At 37.6% G+C, this 25,449-nt stretch overlaps 1 protein-coding gene across 2 annotated transcripts in view; it reads left to right on the top strand.

The window, feature by feature from the left end:
• The window catches only part of LOC124975498 (solute carrier family 22 member 9-like), a 63,596-nt gene that overhangs the window by 24,281 nt on the left and 13,866 nt on the right, over positions 1 to 25,449 (top strand). For both annotated transcript variants that reach the window (XM_047538186.1, XM_047538185.1), the window contains exon 5: positions 18,855 to 18,978. In XM_047538186.1, the coding sequence (XP_047394142.1) occupies positions 18,855 to 18,978 (124 nt within the window). The remainder of the gene's footprint in view (positions 1 to 18,854; positions 18,979 to 25,449) is intronic.

Here is a 25,449-nt window from a genome sequence, read left to right as displayed (position 1 = left end):
TAAAGCACAAAAAGTAATGCTAAACAAATTGATTTTCCATATATACATTTTCTTTTTAAGAAATATCTTACTTTATATGAACTCAAGAACATCTACTTCATTCTTTACATTTATCTGTATTAAAAATAAATCACCCAAATCTGTTTCATTAAGTCTGATGACTCTGTGTTGTGTTTGCAAGGTATAATTTTCTTTCTGGAAAGCAGGGAGGAACTTAAGGAGTGATAGACATGTGCTAGTGGGTGAGACAAAGTAGGGAGAATCAGGAACTGAATCGGGGGCCAGAGTTACCCACTGTTGCTTGCATTGTACCTTGCTAGTAACCCTACTAATTGCCGTTCATTCACCAGGTTTTCTAAGGAACCCTGGCTTAGTGTAGACCTCATTGTTACTTCTCTCTCACATTCACCTAGAGACAAACATGGAAAGGCAGGATCAGAAGGAACCACACTAGAGATTTCTGCTCGAATGGAAGGCCTTAGAGGCTCTGAACAGCTTGAGCAAAAAATACTGAAGCACTGTGCAAGCAATAGTCATCCTTCTAACACTTGCAACTTTTATAAAAGAGATTCAAGATAAGGACATGATTCTGTAGTCTTTTTATTATGCTCATTTCCTGAGTACCAGTTATTTAAGTTATTTTATGTTTGATTAGTTTGGAATTACTTGCCTTTTTTATGTGTTGGTCAATTTATCTGCAGGAAACTGATGTTTCCCCAAGGTCATAGTAAATACATGCTGTTTTGTTTGTAAGTATGTATTGCTGAGAGTAAAATGTTAACATCAATCAGAGATCACCCCATCAGGGTTTATTCCTGAAGTCTGAATCTCCATGCTAGCTGCACTAATGGCAATAACAATATGCTATTTTCTTATATAATGACAATAAAATACTACTTAGTACCACAATATACAAAAAAATCAGGTGAAAGATGTCTACAGTGAAAATTATAGCATATCAAAGGAAAAAATGAGTAACTTAGATCATGGAAAGACCTTTCATATTCTTGGATAGGCAAAATTATTATTGGCCATATTAGCAAAACCCATTTAGGAATTAATGCAATTCCCATCAAAATATCAGTGGCATTCTTCACAGACTTAGAAAAAAAGAGTCCTAAATTTAATTTGGAAGAAAAAAAGACCCATAATAACCAAAACAACTCTCAACCAAAAAAGAAATGCTGGAGGCATCACAATATCCAATTTCAAATTATAAGAGAGAAGTATAGTAAAAAAGCCTACATGATAGTGGCATAAAAACAGACACGTAGACCAATAAAAAAGAATGGAAGACAGACAAACACACACACATATATAATATGTATGATATATATATCTACATCTTAATAAAGGTGACAAAAATACACATTGGCAAAAAGACTGCCGTTTTAACAAGGGTACTGGGCAAACTCCATATGTAGAAGAATGGAGCTGGATCACTATCTCAACCTGCACAAAAATCAACTCAAAGTTGAAAAAACCCTGGAATTAGATTTGAAACACTGAAACTGCTAAAGAAAACATAGAGTCAACACTTCAATATATAAGAACAGGCATATAGGTGCAATATGTAGTTGCAGATTTCCTTAATAGGACTTATAAAGTGAAACCAAGAATCAATAAGTGGGATGACATCAAATTAAAAAGTTTCTGAACAGCAAAAAAAAAAAAAAAAAACAATTGGACATGAAGGAAGGGCCCACAGAATGGAAAAAAAATCTTTGCCACATACTCTTCTAACAGGGGAGTAATATCAAGCATATATTAAAAAAGTAAAAAAAGGAAAACACCAAGAAAAAAATGACTAAGCAGGCAAGTGATATAAACAAATATTTCTCAAGATAAAAATACAAATGACCAACAAATATAATTTAAAAATTTCCACATCTTTAGCCATGGGGAAAATGCAAATAAAAAACACACAGGAATTTTATCTTAGTCCAATTAGAAAGGCAAACATCAAGTATGAAAATAACAATAAGTGTTGGCAAAGATTTATTGGAAAAGTTACATTTATACGTTGTTGATGGGACAGCAAACTAGTGCAACAACTATCGAGATTAGTAGGGAGGTTCCTCCAAAAGTAGGCATGGAACCACCATATGACCCAGCTATCCCAATTACCTGGTATTTATCCAAATTTATGAAAATCAGCATTCTATATGATACATGCATATCACTATTCAAGCCAATTCACAATAGCCAAGTTATAAAACCTGCCTAGAATTCATCAGTAGATGAATGTATAAAGCAAATGTGGTTTATATATACAGTGGAGATTTACTCACCTATAAAGAATAAAATCATGTCATTTTTTGGTAAATGGATTAAACTGAGAAACATCATGCTAAGTGAAATTATCCAGACCCAGAAAGTCAAGAGAAAATGTTTTCTCTCATATGTGAAAGCTAGTGAGAGGGGAAGAAAAGGATAAAAAAAGAAATATCCTGAAAATATAAGAGAGACCAATAAAATAGAGGAAGGGGAACAAGAAGAAAAGAGTGGAGAGGGCTTGGGGAAGCACTGGAGAAAGAAATCTACCACAGTAAATTCTACCTTCATATATAACTTTAATGCATTAATTAAAATTATAACTATATAAAAAAGAGATCAATATATTAGAGCAAGCAGATCAGGGACAGGGAATGAATAGTAAAATACAGGGGATGAGCTTTACTAAATTATATTATGTACAAATAAAGTATGGCACAATTTACTACACTATTATGTATAATTATACTACTTCAATAAAAATTCAGTTATAAAGGTCACACCAATTGATTAGACTACATAGAAATAGAACTTCAGATTTTGAAGACAGGGTACATGAACCTGAGCACTCAGTCAACAATAAAGAAAAAAGAAAGAAAACCATGATCAGAATATACAGAAGTTAGGCACAACATTAAGAGATCAATATGAAGAGTCATTAGAGTTGAAGAGGTACCACCATATAGGCTAATGGCATTAAGAACCTTTTTGGTGAAATAATAGCAGAAATAGTCAATTTTTCCCCAAACTTAGGATTGAGATGGATATCCATATATAGGATGTTTATAGAAATCCAAATGGACAAGATCATAAAAGAACTTCTCCATATCACCTCATAATTAAAATGCTAACATAGACAAGAAAGATAGAATCCTACAAGCCCCAAGAAAAAGAATTCAGGTCACTTTTTGGGTAAACCAGTAAGGATAATCTTCTGATTTCTTAGTAGAGACCATAAAAGCCAGGAGGGTTTAGAACAAGATTCCAACCCCCAAAAGAAAATAACTGCAAAGCAACATCACTGTATCCAGTAAATTATCCTTCAGAATCATTGGATAATAAAAATTCTCCAAGATAAGGATAAACTAAGAATTAATGAACACTAAACCAGCACTACAGAAAATCCTCAAAGAAATACTACATACAGGAAAAATTTAAAATAAACCCCATAACTCCCAAATGGATGAAACTTATTAGACAAGTTGTTAGGCAAGCAAGAACTAGATTTATGAAACAAATAAAAATGACAGTAAATAATATACATTTCTCCATAACCTGAATGCAAATGATCTCAATTCTCCAATTAAAAAAAAAGTGGTCATATAGACTGAAAAACAAGATCCAAACTTAGAAAGGACAGTATATCCAAAGGGATTCCATAAGCCAGGAGTAGCTACTCTCATATTCAACAAACAAAATTCAAGCAAAAGAAATCAATCAGAAGAAACAAAAAAGATCACTTCATATTAGTAAATGGAACAAGCCAGCAGGGAGATATATCAATAGTAAATATTTATGTACCAAACATGAGTGCATATAAGTACACAAAATAAGTACTTCATGACCTAAAGTCTTGGATAGATGCCAATGCAATCTTACTTGATGATTTCAAACACTAATGGTTTGGGCGTGAGGTGTCCCCCAAAAGCTCATGTGTAAGACAATGCAAGAAGGTTTAAAGGAGAGATTATTGGGTTATCAGAATTTTAACCCAATCAGCGAATTAATCACCTGATGGGATTAATTGAGTGGTAACTGAAGTTGGGAAGGTATGGCTGGAGGAGGTGGGTCATTTGGGGCATGGGTTTGGGGAGTGGAGTCTCTCTGCTTCCTGATCATCAGGTGAGATGCTTTCCTCCACCACACTCTTCTGCCATGATGTCCAGCCTCAATTCAAGCCCTGAGGAATGGAACTGGCTGTCTATAGTCTGGGGCCTCTGAAACCATGAGCCCCTAAATAAATTCTTCCTCCTCTAAAATAGTTCTGGTCAGTCTTTTCATCACAGCAGTGAAACAGCTTACTAAAACAAATAAAAATAAACCAAAACTAGACAAATAAAAACTGAAACACCTCACCAATAGATATTTCACTCAGACACAAAATCAATAAAGATATTTCTGACTTAAAAATACTATAAATCATATAGACCTAAATAGATTGTTCATTCCTTTGGTTTGTTTCTCTAAGCCTTCCTCAATCCCAATAATTCTCAAATTTGGCCTTTTCATGATATCCCATAATTCTTGTAGATTCTCTTCATGATTTCTTACCATCTTCTCTGTTTGGTCAACTTTGTTTTCAAGATTAAGTATTTTGTCTTCAATATCTGAGGTTCTGTCTTCCAGGTGTTCTATCCTATTGGTTATGCTTTCTATGGAGTTCTTAATTTGGTTTATTGTTTCCTTCATTTCAAGGATTTTTTTTCAATATCTCTAACTCTATTGAAATGATCTTTTGCTTCCTGTATTTGCTCTTTTAACTGTCGATTGGTGCATTCAATGCCTGCATTTGCTCTTTCATCTCCTCATTTGATTCCCTGATCATTTTAATTGTGTACATTCTGAATTCCCTTTCTGACATTTCTTCTGCCATGCTGTCATTGGATTTTATTGCTATACCATCTAGGTTTTTTTGGGACATTTTCTCCCCTTGTTTTCTCATATTGCTCAGGTATCTACCCCTCTTTAGTGAAACTCTGGGATATTGCAGATTTCCTCTATTGACTAATATGGTCTCTGTAGATTTTCAATAACTCATCTCTTAGCCTTCGGTAGCCTGAAGTCTTGGAGGAACTTGATAATGTGATGCTCCACTATGAAGCTGCCCCTCTAGGGGTGGTGGCCTTCAGGAGGGGTATATTCCCTGTCAGTGGGCAGAGGTGCCTCCACTTGTTGACTGATGGTCAGTCAAAAGGGGACTAGACTGCAGACTGGGGCACATCTGATCTGGGTCTGTGTCTCTGGTTCTACTGTCCTGGTGGGAAAGCCTTGCCCAGTGGGGAATACTTACCTGGTGAGGATGTTTCACTGGGCAGCTCACATCCGAGAAGTTCCCTTCAGTCCAGAACTACCACCTAGACTGGGAAACCCTCCTCTGCGATGTTCTCAGGGGTCCTGACCTACCACCTGGACTGGGGAGCCTGTCCCTGTGAGGGACTCCCTCTCTGAACAGCCCTCCTTTGCTATGTTCTCTGGGGATCAGAGCTACTGCCTGGGCCTTGAACCCTCACTCTGTGTTGAATCCTCTCACCATGCAGCCCTCCTCTGCAATGCTCCTGGTTGACTGGGTACACGGCTCCAGCAGTGGAGTCTCACTGGGCCACTCTACTCCATGAAGTTCCCTGCATTTCTGGACTACTGCCCCATCTGGGGAGCCCAACCAATGGGAGAGACTCACCTTGTGGCTCTGAGTTGGTCCCGAGTCTCTCAATACCTCCTCTTCTTGACTCCTCGGTCTTGTCAAAGGTCCTCTAGCCTCCTGTAGGTGTCTCAGGAAGAGAGCTGCCCTTTCAATGATGATGCCACACCCTCAGGAATAATTCAAAATGCCTGTACCAGCCTATAAAGAAGCCTCTAGCTAGCTCTGCAATGCAGGCGGGTTGGCTCATCTGCCGGCTTGCTCCACGATGGCGACAGACCTCAGCATGGTTGTTGGGCAGGGTCGCTCAGAGATGGTGTCTGTCTTTGGCCTGGTGGTTGGGTGGGTTGGCTGCCTGCTGTGGCCTAGCTCTGCAAGGCAGGTGGATTGGGTGCCCACCTGCTACTTCATGATGCAGGTGGCCTGATTCACCTGCCAGCTTGCTCCGTGACTGCAACCGACCAGTGATGGTGCCATCATCTGTGCCTTTATTCTTTTCTTGAATGTGCTCCACGCAATGAATTTTCCTCAGTAGTGCTTTCATAGTGTCCCAGAGATTTTGATATTTTGTGTCTTCATTCTCATTTACCTCTAAGAATTTTTTTATCTTCTCCCCGATGTTTTCTTTTATCCATGCTTCATTCAATAGCATATTATTTAGTCTCTAGGTTTTGGAGTAATTTGTTTTTTATTTTGTCACTGATTTCTAATTTCATTTCATTATGATCTGATAGGCCAGAAGGTAGTATCTCTATTTTTTTGCATTTACTAAGGGCTGCTTTGTGGCATAACATATCGCCTATTCTTGAAAAGGTTCCATGTGCTGCTGAGAAGAAAGTGAATTTGCTCATTGATGGATGGAATATTCTACATATGTCTGTTAAGTCTAAGTTATTGATTGTGTTATTGAGTTCTATGTTTTCTTTGTTTAGTTTTTGTTTGGAAGATCTATCCAATGGTGACAGCTGTGTGTTAAAGTCACCCAGAATTATTGTGTTGTAGTTTATTTGATTCCTGGAATTGAGAAGGATTTGTTTGATGCACGTGGATGCACTGTTGTTTGTGGGCATAAATATTTACAATCATTATGCCTTCCTGGTTTTTGGTTCCCTTAAGCAGTATGAAATGTCCTTCTTTATCCCTTTTGACTAACTTTGACTTGAAGTCCACTTTATCTGAAATAAGGATGGAAACCCCCACATTTTTACTGAGTCCGTGTGTGTGGTAGGTTTTTTCCCATCCTTTCACCTTTAGTCAGTAGATGTCTTTTTCTATGAGACGAGTCTCTTGAAGGCAGCATATTGTTGGGTCTTTCTTTTTAATCCATTCTGCCAGTCTATGTCTTTTGATTGATGAATTTAGGCCATTAATGTTCAGGGTTATTATTGAGATATGATTTGTATTCCCAGTCATTGGGGGTTATTTTTTGTTTTTAACTTGACTTTGTTTCTCCTTTGATTGGTTATTCCTTTAAGGTAGTTCTTCCCTTTGCTGACCTACATTGTTGTTTTTCATTTTCTCATCTTGGAATATTTTGTTGATAATATTCTGTAGTGCTGGCTTTCTATTTGTAAATTCTTTCAACATGTGTTTATCTTGGAAGGATTTTATTTCATCTTCAAATCTGAAGGTTAGTTTTGCTGGGTATAGGATTCTTAGTTGGCAACCATGTTCTTTCAGAGCTTGAAATATGTCATTCCAGGCCCTCCTAGCTTTTAGGGTTTGGGGTGAGAAATCTGCTGATATGTGTATTGGTTTCCCTTGCAGCCTTCAAAATCTTATCTTTATTTTGCATGTTAAGTATCTTCATTATAATGTGCCTTGGTGTGAATCTATTGTGATTTTGTGCATTTGGTTTTCTGGAAGCCTCTTGTATTTTATTTTTCATTTTATTCTTCCAGTTTGGGAAATTTTCTGATATTATTCCATTGAATACGTTGTTCATTCCTTTGGTTTGTATCTCTGTGCCTTCCTCTGATAATTCTTAAATTTGGTCCTTTAATGATGTTCCATAGTTCTTGGAGGTTCTGTTCATGATTTCTTACCATCTTCTCTGTTTGGGCAACTTTATTTTCAAGATTAAATTTTTGTCTTCCTTGTCTGAGGTTCTGTCTTTCAAGTGGTCTAGTCTGTTGGTGATGCTTTCCATTGGGTGTTTTATTTGGTTTTTTGTTTTCTTCATTTCAAGAATTTCCATTTTTTTCTTTTTGAAAATCTTTATCTCTTTTTGATATAGTCTTTTGCTTCCTGCAGTTGTTCTTTCAACTGCTTATTGGTATGATCATTCATTGCCTGCATTTGCTTCTTATCTCATCCTTTGCTTCATGAATCATCTTAATCATGTATAATCTGAAGTCCTTTCTGACATTTCTTCTACCACACTGTCACTGGATTCTATTCAATATAGAATCTAGATTTGTTTGGATCATTTTCTTCCCTTGTTTTTTCATGTTGTTCATGTGTCTTCCCCTCTAGCAGTGCAGATATGGGGTATTGCAGATTCCCCCCTATAGGCTTATAATGACCCTATAGATTTCCAAAACCTTTTCTTTAAGTGGGAGATCAATATTAGTAGTGCCTAGTTCAGACAGTATGCAACCCTAGACAAAATAGTCCCTATGAGGACATTAACAATATTGTCATAATGAACAGAATGAGTTCAATTATCTTCAGTATAACAAATAGATTTGCAATAAAGTCTGCAGTTTCTAATGGAGGACAAAGAGGGTGCAGAGGGATATAGAATGTAGCTGTTAATGGGATAAGAAAAGGATATATAGAAGTTCTAGATAATAGAAAGTGTGAGATTATAATCAAAAGAAGTTGGTTGTTAGCATGCAAAAAGGGAGAAAGAGACTCTGAGGGAACAGGTAAATAAAAGGAAAAGAGAGTGAGAATAGTAAAGAAATAAAAACTTAAAATTGTTCAATAAGAAGAAAAAAGAAAATCTACACTATAATAGTCACATAGTATTCAAACCTCCCAGTCTTCAGTAGCCTGTTGTATGAGAGGTACCTGACAATGAGCTTCAAGTCTCCAGCAGGCATCTCAGGATGGGATTTGCCCCACCTAAAGACTGGAGCTATGGCTTCCAGGATTATCCAAGTTGGCTGCTCTGGTTTCCAAATGTGTTGGCAAAGGGGGAGCTGCAGCTTGGGGTGTGGTCATGATTGACTGGAGGTCCTGGAGGCAGGGTGCAGTTGGTCTGGTGGGTCCTGGAGGTGGGGTGTGGTTGGTCTGGTTGCAGGATCCTGGAGGTGGGGTGCAATCAGTCTGTCTGGGGGTCCTGGTGATAGGGCACAGTTGGTCTGGGAGTCCTGATGGTGGGGAACAATCAGTTGATGTGAGGGCCCTGGAGGCAGGGAGTGATCAGTCAGGCTGAGGGATCCTGGAGACTGGGCTCAGTCAGTCCGGCCAGGGTCCTATGGGGCCTGGCTTTTGTCTCAAAATAGCAGCAGCCACATGTAAGCAAAACTGCAGGTACTGTGACAGTGAACTTCCAGGCAACAGCAGGCAGCTGGCGCTCCACTGGCTGTCTGTGTTCAGGTTGCTGTCTGCTGTTGGATGATCAGGAGGTGAACCTCGGGTGGTGGGTGATGTGTAGGTGAAAGCCAGGCAATGGAAAGGCAAGCAGCAGGCAAATGGTGGATGGTAGGCACCAGGCAGTGAACAATCTGCACTCAAAAAGGTGTCGATATGCTGGAAGACTGCAAGTGATTCCAGTAGACAAATGGGGTAAACAGCAGGGGACCAATAAGCAGCAAAAACTGCCTCACCAAGAAACAGATATAAACTTGAAACCCGAGTTACGGAGCGACAAGAAATGCAACTTCCCTCTAGTCCACCATCTTGGATCTCCCCCACTTATAAGATCTTAAAAAGAGTTTAGACATGTAACCTGGTTCTTCAAATCTAGATGAACATTTAAGGCAGTAACACATAAGATTGTATTTTTTTTACAATATAAAATAATCAGTACAAGCTTTGGTCACAAAATATAAGCATACCAGTGAATAAGGATAATTGTCAAAGAAAAATACAAAATATTTAGTTACAATTTAGCAAAACATTTTCTAAGGAAAAAAAAAAAGAATTTGTAGATACATAGTATGTAGAATGACAGAAAAGTATTGAAGAAAAGGATGTTGGGGAAAGTAACAACCTCTACACTTTGTTCTTCCCTGACTTTTAAAGAGTGATGTTAGTAAAGATGTACTAGAAATGATCTTAGATTGCAGGGATCTTTCTTTTTTAATATAGGCACTCAGTGATATAAAATTTCCTTTTAGAACTGTCTTCCTTCTGTTCATAGATTTTGGTGTTGTATCTTTGTTCTTATTTGTTTCTAAATTTTTAAAATTTTCTCCAGTTTTCATCTATGATCCACTCCTCATTCAAAAATCATATTATTCAATATCCTTGTTAATTTCTGCTTTTTATCCTGTTGACTTTTAGTTTTATTCCATTATGATCTGATAGGATGCAAGAGTATCTCTCTTTCTCTCTCTCTTTCATATTTGCTAAGACTTGCTCTAGTATCCTAAAATATGTTATTTTAGAGAAGGTTCCATGTGCAACTGAGAAGAAAGTGAATTTGGTTGACTGATGAAATATTCAACAGATGTCTGTTAGGCTCATTTAATTTGTAATATTTTAAGTACTGAAGAGTCTTTGCTTAGTTTATATTGGGATTACCTATCGATTGGTGAGAGAGTTGTGTTGAAATCACCCAGTATTATTGCATTTGGGTCTATTGAATCTTTGTATTGAGTATATTGTTTCATAAACATAGGTGTACTAATATTTGGACACTAATAGTTACAATCATTATATCTTATTGATGGATGAGTCTCTTAGCTAGCATGAAAGCATGTGATCTTTTTTGTTTCTTCTGATGATTTTTGGCTTGAAGTCTACTTTGTTAGATATGATAATAGCTACTTCTACTTACTTTTGGTCTTAATTTTTATAGCATATTTTTTCCATCTTTTCACATTTTGACTGCAGATATCTTTGCCTGTGAGTCTGTTATATCAAGTTATGGTCTTGTTTTTTAATTCATTCTCTCAATGTGTTTTGTGATAGGAGAGTTGAGACCATTTATATTTAGTGTAATTATTGAGAGATAATTTATTTCTTGTCCTTTTGATTTATTTCTGTCATGTAATTCAGATTTGATTATTCCTTAATTGATTATTGTTCTAGTGAAATTCACTTATTCATTCACTTTGATGTTTATTTTTTATTTCTTCTGGTGTAATATTTCATTAAGTATGCTTTGTAGTCCTGGCTTACTTGTTAGGAATTCTTTTGATTTCTGCTTATCAGAGAAGGTTTTTATTCCATTCAATTCTGGAGGATATCTTTGTTGGATATAGCAATCTTGGTAGACATATGTTATCTTTCAGAGCTTGGCAGATAATATTCAAGCCTTCCTGACTTTTTGTATTTGGGTTGAGATATCTGTGGAAATTCTAGTAGGCTTACCTCTAAATGTGCCTGCCATTTTTCTCTTTCAGATTTTAAAATTCTGTCTTTGTTGTTCTGTGTAGTAGACTGTTTAATTATGATGTGTCTTGGTAAGGATGTTTTTTCATCTTATCTATTTGTGGTTCTAAATGCATCCTGTATTTGGATTTCCACTTCATTCCCAAGGTTTGGAAAACTTTCTGATATAATTTCACTGAAAATTTTATGTATTTCAATAGTTTATGTCTTGGTGCCTTCTGCACCAAAGAGACTTAGATTTGGTCTCTTAATGTTATCACTGATTTCTTGAATATTCTGGTAATGGTCTGTTATCTTTTCTTTATTGTTAACTTTTTTTCAAGATTGTATGCTTCCTCTTTGAGGTTAGAAAATCTGTCTTATATGTGGTCTAATATATTAGTGATGCTTTCAGCTGAATTTCTAACTTGATTTGTTATTCCTTTTCCAGAATTTGTTTTGTTCTTTTTCAGAATTTCTATCTTTTTATTTAAATGCTATTTCATTCCTGGTATATTATCTCTTAGTTCATTCCATACATCTTACTTCAGTTCAGTAAACAATTTAATTATCAACTGTTTTAGTCAAATTTTTTGCCGGAACAAAATTAGAGGAGGAAAATTTTATTTTGGGGCTCACAGTTACAGAGGTCTCAATCCATAGACAGCAGTTTCCATTCCTCATGGCTCAAGGTGAGGCTATATATCATGGCAGAAGAGTGTGCAAAGGGAAGCAGCTCACATGATGATCAGAAAGCAGAGAGAGAGGTCTCCACTTTCCAGATACAAAACCATGCCCAAAACCATGCCCGCAATTCCCACCTCCTCCAGTCACACCCTACACTTCAGTTACCACTCAGTTAATCCCCTATCAGGGAATTAATTCACTGATTGGGTTAAGATTCTCACAAACCTATCATTTCTCCTCTGAACCTTCTTGCATTGTCTCATGCATGAGTTTTGCGGGGACACCTCACATCCAAACCATAACATCAACTTTCTTTTTTAAATTTATTTTTATTGTAATCAAATGGGATACATGTTGTTTCTGTTTGTACATGGAGGAAGAGCATACCATTTGCATAATCATACATTTACATAGGGTAATGATGTTTGAATCATTTTGTTATTTTTTCCTTCCCCCCAAACCCTCCCACCCCTCTTTTCCCTCTATACAGTCCCTCCTTCCTCCATTCTTGCCCCCCTCCCCCTCCCACCCCCCCATTATGTGTCATCATCTGCTTATCAGTGAGATCATTCATCCTTTGGAATTTTGAGGTTGTCTTATCTCACTTAGCATGATGTTCTCCAATTTCATCCATTTGCCTGCAAATGCCATAATTTTATTATTATTTATAGCTGAGTAATATTACATTGTATATATATACCACAGTTTCTTTATCCAGTCATCAATTGAAGGACATCTAGGTTGGTTCCACAGTCTGGCTATGCTGAATTGAGCAGCTATGAACATTGATGTGGCTGTATCTCTGAAGTATGCTGATTTTAAGTCCTTTGGGTATAGGCTGAGGAGTGGGATAGCTGGGTCAAATGGTGGGTTCATTCCAAGTTTTCTAAGGAATCTCCACACTGCTTTCCAGAGTGGCTGCACTAATTTTGCAGCCCCACCAGCAATGTATGAGTGTACCTTTCTCCCCACATCCTCTCCAACACCTATCATTGCTTGTATTCTTGATAATAACCATTCTAATTGGGGTGAGATGGAATCTTAGTGTAGTTTTGATTTGCATTTCTCTTATTACTAAAGATGGTGAACATTTTTCATATGTCTGTTGATTGCTTGTAGATCTTCTTCTGTGAAGTGTCTGTTCATATCCTTAGCCCATTTGTTGATTGGGTTATTTGTATTCTTGGTGTAGAGTTTTTTGAGTTCTTCATATATTCTGGAAATTAGTGCTCTAAGATATTCTCTCACTCTGTAGGCTCTCTCTTCACATTGCTGATAGTTTCCTTTGCTAAGAGAAAGCTATTTAGTTTGAATCTGTCCCAGTTATTAATTCTGGCTTTTATTTCTTGTGCTATGGGAGTCCTGTTAAGGAAGTCTGATCCTAAGCCAACATGTTGAATATTTGGACCTACTTTTTCTTCTATAAGATGCAGGGTCTCTGGTCTGATTTCAAGGTCCTTGATCCATTGTGAGTTGATTTTTGTGCAGGGTGAGAGACAGGGGTTTAGTTTCATTCTGTTGCATATGGATTTCCAGTTTTCCCAGCACCATTTGTTGAAGAGGCTATCTTTTCTCCATTGCATATTTTTGGCACCTTTGTCTAGTATGAGAAAATTGTATTTATTTGGGTTTGTATCTGTGTCCTCTATTCTGTACCATTGATCTACCTGTCTATTTTGGTGCCAATACCAAGCTGTTTTTGTTACTATTGCTTTGTAGTTGAAGTTCTGGTATTGTGATACCCCCTGCTTCATTCTTCCTGCTAAGGATTGCTTTAGCTATTCTGGGTTTCTTATTCTTCCAGATGAATTTCATGATTTCTTGCTCTATTTCTGTAAGGTACATCATTGAGATTTTAATTGGAATTGCATTGAATCTGTATAGCACTTTTGGCAGAATGGCATAACATCAACTTTTAAAACTCCTTTTCTGATATTTCCTTCATTGTGATGTCCATGGGACCAGATGTATTGTGAGCTATTTGGAGTGACTTGTTCCCTTACTTTTTCATATTGTTAGTATTCCTTAAGGAATAGTTATCTCTTTTACTTTTATATGAAGGACACTTTCTTATTTTATACTGTGGGTTGGGTGAATGCCTTAGTGTCCACATTTCACTCAGTTAAACTTGCTAGTATGTCAAGTACAATGAGAGAACAGAGGTATTAATTTCAAGAAGTTACAGTCACTTCAGAACAACATACTCATAAATCTTTAAAAACTTATTACACATGACCTCTAGAAGTCCACTAATCAAGTGATAAATGGGGGTCATTTTCTTTAATTGGTTGATAAATTAGTTAATAAGAAAACAAAATTGTTTTAAAACTACCTTTGGCTTTGGACCTTTGTGTGGGGTATTGCTCTGCACCCTAAATTCTCATATCCCTAGGATTGAGTAGATAAAGTTCTCAACTGGGCATCTGGATTTCTAGCATCACCCCAGAATTCTACCCATAGGTCTTGGTAGCTGACCACTATGGGGAGATGGTGCATGGAAGGTTTCCTGTAGCTACTCCCTCCATTGTTCACCAAATATGCAGTTTAAATTCTCTATCCCTAAATGTAATCCTGTCCACCTGTTCAATTTTCCTGTCTTTTTTAGCTGATCATTGACACCACAGGGCCCAAAGGGAGAGCAGGTTGCACTCCCCTGTGCTTCTGTCATGAATCCCCCTGGATCTGCTATTCACCATAACTGTGTTGGAATCATGATTTTTCAGGCAAACTTCATATCTGAAGCACCAGTAGGGACAAAGTAGAAGTTTTTGCTAAAAATCTTGATGTCCTGTAGGAATGAGATTCAACTAAAAGTCCTCCAGTTGGATCTCCATCTCTGTTCTTCATTTACATGTTGAAAAACATGGAGCATATTTTAAACACCAGTTCACTCTGTAGTGTTTTTATCTGCTAAGTCTAGACTGCCTTTTACAGCTGTTTATGTGTCAAATGTGTCCACTGTGTTTCTCTTTCCCTTTGTGTTGTCCCTCCCTTTGTGGTGGCACAGCACCACTGCTGCTGCCAGACTTTGGTGTGTTTACTTATGTCCTTCATTCACAAACACCAGCATTTCTTGGCTTCTCTGAATCTCTGACAGACAGATACCCATTTATTCATTTATAATGATTTTCTTCATACACCCACCATGTAATGAAGCAGTATTACTATTATTTCAATTCCAAGCAGCAAAGCAGCAGTGCCTGTTTACTCTATCCACCATCTTGGAGCCCCTGAAAAATACATTTTTTTTTGTGGTTTTGTGGATTGAACCCATGGCCTTGTGCTTGCAATGCAAACACTCTACCAACTGAGCTATCTCCCCAGCCCAACAATACATCCCTTTTGAACAAGGGATGGATAATAGAAAAAATGAGGGGAAATATTAACAATTCCTAGAACCAAACAAGAACATACCAAATATCTGGGACACTAAGAATGCAGTTCCAAGAAGAGCATTTATAGCTTTCAGTGCTTACATTTAAAAGACAGAAATATCCCAAATAAAAAATCTAATGTTTCATCTCAAGACCATAGACAACTAGGATCAAACTAATTCTATGTTCATTAGATGAAAGGAAATAATTAAAATATAAATTAATGGGATAGAAAATGAAAAAAAACCTAATTCAGTGGATCAATGTAATTAAGAGTTGTTTCTTTGGAAAGATAAACAAGACTGATAAACCCTTAGCCAAACCAATTATAAGAAAGAAAAGACCCCGTAGCAACAAAATTAGAACTAAATGGGGACATATAAATACAGATATTTCTGAAATATAGAGGATCATTAGGGACTATTTTGAAAACTTATTTTCCTATAAATTGGAAAATCTAGAAAGTGTTGACAAATTTCTAGAAATGACTTACCCAAATAGAGCCAAGAGTTTATAGAAAAGCTAAGCAGATCAATAAAAAGCAATGAAATTGAAGCAACAATAAAAACCTTTCTGACAAAGAAAATTCTGGGACCAGTTGGATTTTTGAATGAATTCCATGAGATCTTTAAAGAAGAAATATTCTCAATTCTCTCTAAATTGTTTCATGAAATAGAAAGGTGGGTAGCATTTCAAATTTATTCCATGAAGTCAGTATCACCGTACTACTCCAAACAGGTAAGGAAAAATCAAGGAAAGAAAATTGCAGACCAACATCCTTGATGTATCTCATATCACACAAAGTGGACTTCAACCCAGAATTAATCAGAAGAAACAAAGGTTATTTCATACTGCTAAGGGACCTACAGATTCAATGCAATCCTCATCAAAATGCCAATTGCATTCTTCACAGCTAGAAAAAAACAGTCCTAAAATTCATAATGAAGAATAAAAGACTCAGAATGGCCAAAGCAATTCTGGGCAATAAGAGCAATGCTGGAGGCATCACAGCACCACTCAAATTATGTAACAGAGCTATAGTAACCAAACCAGCATGGAACTAGCATAGAAACAGACATGAAGACCAATTAGGCAGAACAGAAGGCACAGAGACAAATCCACATAGATGCAGTTATGATCCTTGACAAAGGTGCTGAAAATATACAGTGGAGAAAAATAGCCTTTTGAACAAATGGTGCTGGGAAACCTGGGTAGTCATATGTAGAAGGATGAAATTACATCCCTACCTCTCATCCTATATAATAGTCAAATCAGATTAGCTCAAGGACATAGAAATTAGACCAGAAACCCAGCAATTGCTGGAAGAAAACATGAGGTCAACATTCCAATGTATTGGTGCAGGTATTGACTCCTATAGCATAAGAAATAAAACAAAGAATCAATAAGTGGGATGGTATCAAATTAAAAAACTTGCAGAGCACAGGAAACAAGAACATGAATAGAGAGCCTATAGAATAGGAGAAAATATTTGTCAGCTACTCTTCTGACAGGGAATTAATATTCATAATACATAAAGAACCCCCAAAAACTTAACATCAGAAAAATGCATGATCAATAAATGGGTAAGAGAACTAAACTGACATTTCTGAAAAGAAGAAATGCAAATACATAAAAAGTTCAAAATCCTTAGTAATCATTGAAATGCAAATCAACACTGCACTGGGATTTCATCTCACTTCAGTTAGAATAGCAATCATCAGTATACAAATAACAATGCTGGTGAGGATGTGGGGGAAAGGTACACTTATACAATGTTGGTGTAACTGTAGGTTCATACTAACACTGTGGACAGAAGTATGGAGTTTCCTCAAAGACTAGAAATGGAATCACCATGTGACTTAGATATTCCATTCCTTGGTATTTATCCACAAGAACTAAAATCAGCATACTATAGTGATACATGCATACCCATATTTGTAGCAACACAATTAACAATAGCCAAGTTATGGGACCATCCTAAATGTCCATCAACAGATGGATGAAGAAAATGTGGTATATATACAAAATGGTATTTTACTCACACATTAAAAAATGAAATTATGTCATTTGCGGGTAAATGGATGGAACTGGAGATCATCAAGCTTAGTGACCTAAACCAGACTTAGAAAGTCAAGGGTCAATTTTTTTCTCTCATATGCAGAAGTGAGAGAGAAAAAAAGGAATAAAAGAGGGATCTCATAAATATAAGTGAGATCAAGTGGAAGAAAATCTAAAGGTAATGCAAGGGGGAGTAGGTACTAGGAAATGAAATCAACCAAATTATGATAAATTGAATAAATTTATTGAATAAAATTGAATAAATTGATCAAATTATGCTATGTGCATGTATGACTATGTCACAATGGTCCCCAGTATTGTATATAATTATAATGAATTGATAAAATCATAAAAAATTTAAGTTTTAGTATGACTCTGCCACTTCCATTCTTAGGAACTTGAGAAAATTAGTATTATTTTTAGTACGATTTATGGTAACAGCACACTGGTATGCTCTATGCCTGTACTTTTTTGATTGAAATTACATAGTTACTATGAAGGTGCTTGACAAAAACTAAAAGTATTGAATGAATATAAAACAATGAAACAATAAAAGCATTTTCCATCACAGAGGAGAGCACCTGGAGATTAGGTAGCCACCACTCTGCCATGTATTTGTGTGTATGGCTTTGCAAAAAAAATGCCCAGAGATTTGAGCAATTTTCATCCATGGAATTGATAAAGAATGAGAGAAAGAAGAAATTTCCTTCCTTAAGTACTTTTTTGCGTTTTTGTATTTGAAATGCCATTTTTGTATTAGAGCATTACAGTTAAGAATAGTAATTGGGTTCATCTAGACAAAATCATACACGCATACCTCCAGAGTTCTTTAATGAAGGAGCAGCACTGTTTCTCCAGTTGGAAAGTGTAGGCAGACTGGACACCTTACAACATTTGTTCCATGACTCTTCTTCCTTTCCTCTCTTTAGAAAGTCTTAAAACAGGCTTTGATGTTCCTCCTCCCAAGAGGCTGGTCCAGGGAGGAGGCCTATTTGGTGAGAAATGACTCCCAGAGAGATGATTACAGATTAATAGAGTGAGATGAGTTCAGGCAGACAAGAGGGTGTGCCCTCTGGTGCACTCATCCATGATGCCAATCACCTTCATAACAAATCTGCAACCTGGGTGGTGTTATTGTTCCCATTACAGGGATAAGAGCATAGAGGCAGATGAAGCTGCTTGTGTATCCAGACTCCATCACAGTGGTAGGAACAGGAGTGCTTCTAGTCAGTATGGGACCTTCAATAAGCAAAACTCTTTTGGGGTGCTATTTTAGGAAAAGAACACTGTATGAGTAAGTATTTCTTATGCCCTTACAAGGAACTTGGAGAAGGTCTGAACATCTAAGTGCCCCTCATGCTCCAGTGCTCTGAGCTCCATAGTCAATGTGTATCCAACCAAGAGGGGAGGTGATAGGGCTCATGTCTGCCTTCCCAGCTTGCAGGTGTACTGCATGCAGGCATCATTTCCCACTGGCCCAGTTATGGTACCAGGCAACATGACAGTATGTTTCTCAATTTAACTTAGTAAGTGATAGGTATTTGATTGAAGGAGAATGAAGGCATTGTGGAAAATACCATGTGAGAGTTGACTACACTCCCTTCATCTTTGATCAGGTGGGTGTCAGAGTCAGCTCGGTGGCTGATTATCAACAACAAACCTGAGGAGGGCTTACAGAAACTTAAAAAAGCTGCACGGGTGAATGGAATGGAGACTTCTGCAGATGCCCTAACCATGGAGGTGAGCAGGATGGGAGGTGCTTATGAGGCAGAGAAGACATAGCCTGACATACTATTAAATGGTTTCCAAGGAGGCAATATGCTGTCACTGAAAAGCCTGGATGCAGACATTTTATTCAGAGGAGGCAAAGAGCCTTGGTTTTTAAACTATTGCGCCTCAAACTCAATGCAGACATCTCCCTCCACAGGATTTTATTCTTTATATTTGATTACTATTTACATTGACAGATAACACTGTATGTTTTTACCTTTATAATATGATGTTTTGAAGCATATATACACTGTGGAATGATTAAATCTAGCCAATTAATAGATGCATTACCTAACATTTTTGCAGAGAGAGCAAATAACATCCACTTTACATTTTTTTTTTTTTTTTTTTTTTTTTTTTTTAATTTTTTTTTTTTATTTTATTTTTTTTACGTTTACATAGGGTAATGATGTTTATTATATTTTTTCCCCTCCCCCCCACCCCTCCCACCCCTCCCACCCCTCCCACCCCTCTTTTCCCTCTACACAGTCCTTCTTTCCTTCATTCTTACTGCTCTCCTTAGCCTAACTCTAAACCTAACCCTAAACCTAATGCTAGCCCCTCCCACCCCCCATTATATGTCCTCATCCGCTTATCAGCGAGATCATTCGTCCTTTAGTTTTTTGAGATTGGCTTATCTCACTTAGCATGATATTCTCCAATTTCGACCATTTGCCTACAAATGCCATAATTTTATCATTCTTCATTGCGGAGTAATATTCCATTGTATAAATATGCCACAGTTTCTTTATCCATTCATCAACCGAAGGACATCTAGGTTGGTTCCACAATCTGGCTATGGTGAATTGAGCAGCAATGAACATTGATGTGGCTGTATCTCTGTAGTATGCTGCTTTTAAGTCCTTTGGGTATAGGCCAAGGAGTGGGATAGCTGGGTCAAATGGTGTTTCCATTCCAAGCTTTCTGAGGAATCTCCACACTGCTTTCCAGAGTGGTTGCACTAATTTGCAACCCCACCAGCAATGTATGAGTGTTCCTTTTTCACCACATCCTCGCCAACACCTATTGTTGCTTGTATTCTTGATAATCGCCATTCTAATTGGGGTGAGATGAAATCTTAGGGTAGTTTTGATTTGCATTTCCCTTATTACTAGGGATGTTGAACATTTTTTCATATATCTGTTGATTACTTGTACATCTTCTTCTGTGAAGTGTCTGTTCATTTCCTTAGCCCATTTGTTGATTGGATTATTTGTATTCTTCGTGTAGAGTTTTTTGAGTTCTTTATAGATTCTGGAAATTAGCGCTCTATCTGAGGTATGGTTGGCAAAGATATTCTCCCACTCTGTAGGCTCTCTCTTCACATTTCTGATAGTTTCCTTTGCTGAGAGAAAGCTTTTTAGTTTGAATCTATCCCAGTTGTTTATTCTTGCTTTTATTTCTTGTGCTATGGGAGTCCTGTTAAGGAAATCTGATCCTGAGCCAACAAGTTGAAGATTTGGACCTACTTTTTCTTCTATAAGATGCAGGGTCTCTGGTCTGATTCCGAGGTCCTTGATCCATTTTGAGTTGAGTTTTGTGTAGGGTGAGAGATAGGGGTTTAGTTTCATTCTATTGCATATAGTTTTCCAGTTTTCCCAGCACCATTTGTTGAAGAGGCTATCTTTTCTCCATTGCATATTGTTGGAACCTTTGTCTAGTATGAGAAAATTGTATTTATTTGGGTTTGTGTCCATGTCCTCTATTCTGTACCATTGATCTACCTGTCTATTTTGGTACCAATACCATGCCGTTTTTGTTACTATTGCTTTGTAGTAGAGTTGAAGATCTGGTATTGCAATACCCCCTGCTTCGCTCTTGCTACTGAGGATTGCTTTAGCTATTCTAGGTTTTTTATTCTTCCAGATGAATTTCATAATTGCTTGCTCTATTTCTGCGAGGTACATCATTGGGATTTTAATTGGAATTGCATTGAATCTGTATAGAATTTTAGGTAGTATAGCCATTTTGATGATATTAATTCTGCCTATCCAGGAACATGGGAGATCTTTCCATCTTCTAAGGTTTTCTTGAATTTCTTTCTTTAGTGTTCTGTAGTTCTCATTGTAGAGGTCTTTCACCTCTTTTGTGAGATTGATTCCCAAGTATTTTATTTTTTTCGATGCTATTGTGAATGGAGTAGTTTTCCTAATTTCTCTTTCTGAAGATTCATCACTTATGTATAAAAATGCGTTGGATTTATGAGCATTGATCTTGTAACCTGCTACTTTACTGAATTCACTTATGAGTTCTAAAAGTTTTCTGGTGGAATTTCCAGGTTCCTCTAAATATATAATCATGTCATCAGCGAACAGGGATAGTTTGAGTTCTTCTTTTCCTATTCGTATCCCTTTAATTTCTTTGGTTTGTCTAATTGCTCTGGCTAGAGTCTCAAGGACGATGTTGAATAGAAGCGGTGAAAGAGGGCATCCCTGCCTTGTTCCAGTTTTTAGGGGGAACGCTTTCAGTTTTTCACCATTTAGAATGATATTAGCCATGGGCTTAGCGTAGATGGCCTTTATAATGTTTAGGAATGTTCCCATTACCCCAATTTTTTCTAGTGTTTTGAGCATGAAGGGATGCTGTATTTTATCAAATGCTTTTTCTGCATCTATTGAAATAATCATGTGATTCTTAACTTTAAGTCTGTTGATATGGTGAATGACATTTATTGATTTCCGAATGTTGAACCAACCTTGCATCCCTGGGATAAAACCCACTTGATCGTGGTGCACTATCTTTTTAATATATATTTGTATGCGATTTGCTAAAATTTTGTTGAGAATTTTTGCATCGATGTTCATTAAGGATATTGGTCTGAAATTTTCTTTCCTTGATGTGTCTCTGTCTGGTTTAGGTATCAGGGTGATATTGGCTTCATAGAACGAGTTTGGTAGGGTTCCCTCCTCTTCTATCTCATGGAATAGTTTGAGGAGTATTGGAATGAGCTCTTCTTTAAAGGTTTTATAGAACTCGGCTGAGAACCCATCTGGTCCTGGACTTTTCTTTGTTGGTAGGCTTTTGATGACCTCTTCTATTTCATTGCTTGAAATTGGTTTATTTAAGTTGTGTATGTCCTCCTCGTTCAGTTTAGGTAGTTCATATGTCTCTAGAAATTTGTTGATGTCTTCAAGGTTTTCTGTTTTGTTGGAGTATAGATTTTCGAAATAGCTTCTAATTATGTTTTGTATTTCACTCGTGTCTGTTGTGATGTTTCCTTGTTCATTCCGAATTTTAGTAATTTGAGTTTTCTCCCTCTTTCTCTTTGTTAGTGTGGCTAAGGGTTTATCAATTTTATTTATTTTTTCAAAGAACCAACTATTTATTTTATTAATTTTTCCGATTGTTTCTTTTGTTTCGATTTCGTTGATTTCGGCTCTGATTTTAACTATTTCCTGTCTTCTACTACTTTTGGTATTGGTCTGCTCTTCTTTTTCTAGTGCTTTGAGCTGTAGTGTTAACTCGTTTATTTGTTGATTTCTACTTCTTTTTTTGAATGCACCCCATGAAATAAATCTTCCTCTAAGTACTGCTTTCATAGTGTCCCAGAGATTTTGATATGATGTGTCCTTGTTCTCGTTTACTTCTAAGAATTTTTTTATTTCCCTCCTGATGTCTTCTGTTATCCATTCATCATATAATAGTGTATTATTTAGTCTCCAGGTATTGGAGAAGTTTCTGTTTTTTATTCTGTCATTTATTTCTAATTTCAATCCATTATGATCTGATAGAGTACAAGGTAGTATCTCTATCTTCTTGTATTTACTAACAGTAGCTTTGTGGCATAAAATATGGTCTATTTTAGAGAAGGATCCATGTGCTGCTGAGAAGAAAGTGTATTCATTCTTTGTTGGATGGTATATTCTATATATGTCCGTTAAGTCTAAATTGCTGATTGTGTTGTTGAGATCTATAGTTTCTTTATTCAATTTTTGTTTGGACGATCTATCCAGTGGTGAGAGAGGTGTGTTAAAATCGCCTAGTATTATTGTGTTGTGGTCTATTTGATTTCTGGAATTGAGAAGGATTTGTTTGACGTACGTGGATGAGCCAATGTTCGGGGCATAGATATTTATGATTGTTATGTCTTGCTGATTTATGCTTCCCTTAAGCAGCATGTAATGTCCTTCTTTATCCCTTCTGACTAGTTTTGGTTTGAAGTCCACATTATCTGAGATGAGGATGGATACTCCAGCTTTTTTGCTGTGTCCGTGTGCATGGTATGTTTTTCCCCATCCTTTCACCTTTAGTCTATGGGTGTCTTTTTCTATGAGATGTGTCTCTTGCAGGCAGCATATTGTTGGATTTTTCTTTTTAATCCAATCTGCCAGTCTGTGTCTTTTGATTGATGAATTCAGGCCATTAACATTCAGGGTTATTATTGTGATATGATTTGTATTCCCAGTCAATTGACTCATATTTGTTTTTGACATGATTTGGTTTCTCCTTTATTTGGCTATTCCTTTAGGCTAGCGCCTCCTGTTGCTGATTTGCATCGTTGTTTTTCATCTCTTCCTCATGGAATATTTTGCTGAGAATGTTCTGTAATGCTGGCTTTCTTTTTGTAAATTCCTTTAGCTTTTGTTTATCATGGAAGGATCTTATTTCATCGTCAAATTTGAAGGTAAGTTTTGCTGGGTATAAGATTCTTGGTTGGCATCCATTTTCTTTCAGGGCTTGGTATATGTTGTTCCAGGCCCTTCTAGCTTTTAGGGTCTGGATTGAAAAATCTGCTGATATTCTTATTGGTTTCCCTCTGAATGTAATTTGATTCTTTTCTCTCGCGGCCTTTAAAATTCTGTCTTTATTTTGTATGTTAGGTATTTTCATAATAATGTGCCTTGGTGTGGGTCTGTTGTAATTTTGTATGTTTGGAGTTCTATAAGCCTCTTGTACTTGGTTTTCCATTTCGTTCTTCAGATTTGGGAAATTTTCTGTTATTATTTCATTGAATAGATTGTTCATTCCTTTGGTTTGTTTCTCTAAGCCTTCCTCAATCCCAATAATTCTCAAATTTGGCCTTTTCATGATATCCCATAGTTCTTGGAGATTCTGTTCATGATTTCTTACCATCTTCTCTGTTTGTTCCACTTTGTTTTCAAGGTTAAATATTTTGTCTTCAATGTCTGAGGTTCTGTCTTCCAGGTGTTCTATCCTATTGGTTATGCTTTCTATGGAGTTTTTAACTTGGTTTATTGTTTCCTTCATTTCAAGGATTTCAGTTTGGTTTTTTTTCAGTATCTCTAACTCTTTATTGAAATGATCTCTTGCTTCCCGTATTTGGTCTTTTAACTGTTGATTGGTGCGATCATTTAATGCCTGCATTTGCTCTTTCATCTCCTCCTTCAATGCCTGCATTTGCTCTTTCATCTCCTCATTAGCTTCCCTGATCGTTTTAATTACGTACATTCTGAACTCCCTTTCTGACATTTCTTCTGCTGTGCTGTCATTGGGTTTTATTGATGTAGTATCTAGGTTTGTTTGGGACATTTTCTTCCCTTGTTTTCTCATAATGGTCAGTTGTCAGTGGGACCCTGAGATGTTGCAGTTTTCCACTATTGGCTTATAGTGTCCCAGTAGATTTCCAGTGTATCACCTCCCAGCCTTCAGTAGCCTGATGTCTTGGAGGAATCTGATAAAGCAGCTCATTCGAAGAATACTGCCCCTAGCCTCCTACTGGTTCCACGTTTTGGAACTGGCTCTGTGCGGAAATGCTCTCACTGTGGGCCTGCACCGTGTAGCTGGCCGTGTGGGAAGAGCCCACTGCCGGAGTGTGGAAGACTACCTTGGGAAGACTCAAGCTGCCCTGCCCAGCTCTGCTAAGCCACCTCTATCTGGGCCTGCCACCCGGGCTGAGCTTTACCCAGTGGGCAGACTCACCCGTGGCTCCACTTCAGTCCAAGTCTCTCAATGCCTCCCCTTCTTAACTCCTGGGTTGTGGAGCGACCGGAGGTGCAGTCTCCCTCTAGGCCGCCATCTTGGATCGCCCCGTGAAGAGAGCCCGCAGCCGGAGTGGGCAGAGCCGCCTGAAGAGGTCTCCGGCTGCCCTGCCCTTATCCCTGAGGCTGACTGCAGATCGAGGCTCTCCGCTGGTTCTTTGCAGGAGTACACTGCACTGCAGGGGCTCCGGGACTCGGAGCGTGCTCTGTTCAGACAGGCTCTCACTAGGGGGCCAGTTCCGTTCCGAGAACCTGGAGAAGCTGGCTGTGTGGGCGGGGCCCACCGCCGGAGTGCGCAGGACTGCCTGTGGATGACTCTAGCTGCCCTGCCCGGCTCCGATAAGCCACCTCTATCTGGGCCTGCCACCCGGGCCGAGCTTTACCCAGTGGGCAGACTCACCCGTGGCTCCACTTCAGTCCGAGTCTCTCAATGCCTCCCCTTCTTAACTCCTGGGTTGTGGAGCGACCGGAGGTGCAGTCTCCCTCTAGGCCGCCATCTTGG

This window comes from Sciurus carolinensis, unplaced genomic scaffold (assembly GCF_902686445.1).
Source record: "Sciurus carolinensis unplaced genomic scaffold, mSciCar1.2, whole genome shotgun sequence".
Classification (NCBI taxonomy): domain Eukaryota; kingdom Metazoa; phylum Chordata; class Mammalia; order Rodentia; family Sciuridae; genus Sciurus; species Sciurus carolinensis.
The sequence above is the reverse complement of the archived record's forward strand: the minus strand, read 5'-3'. Positions and strand labels throughout refer to the sequence as shown.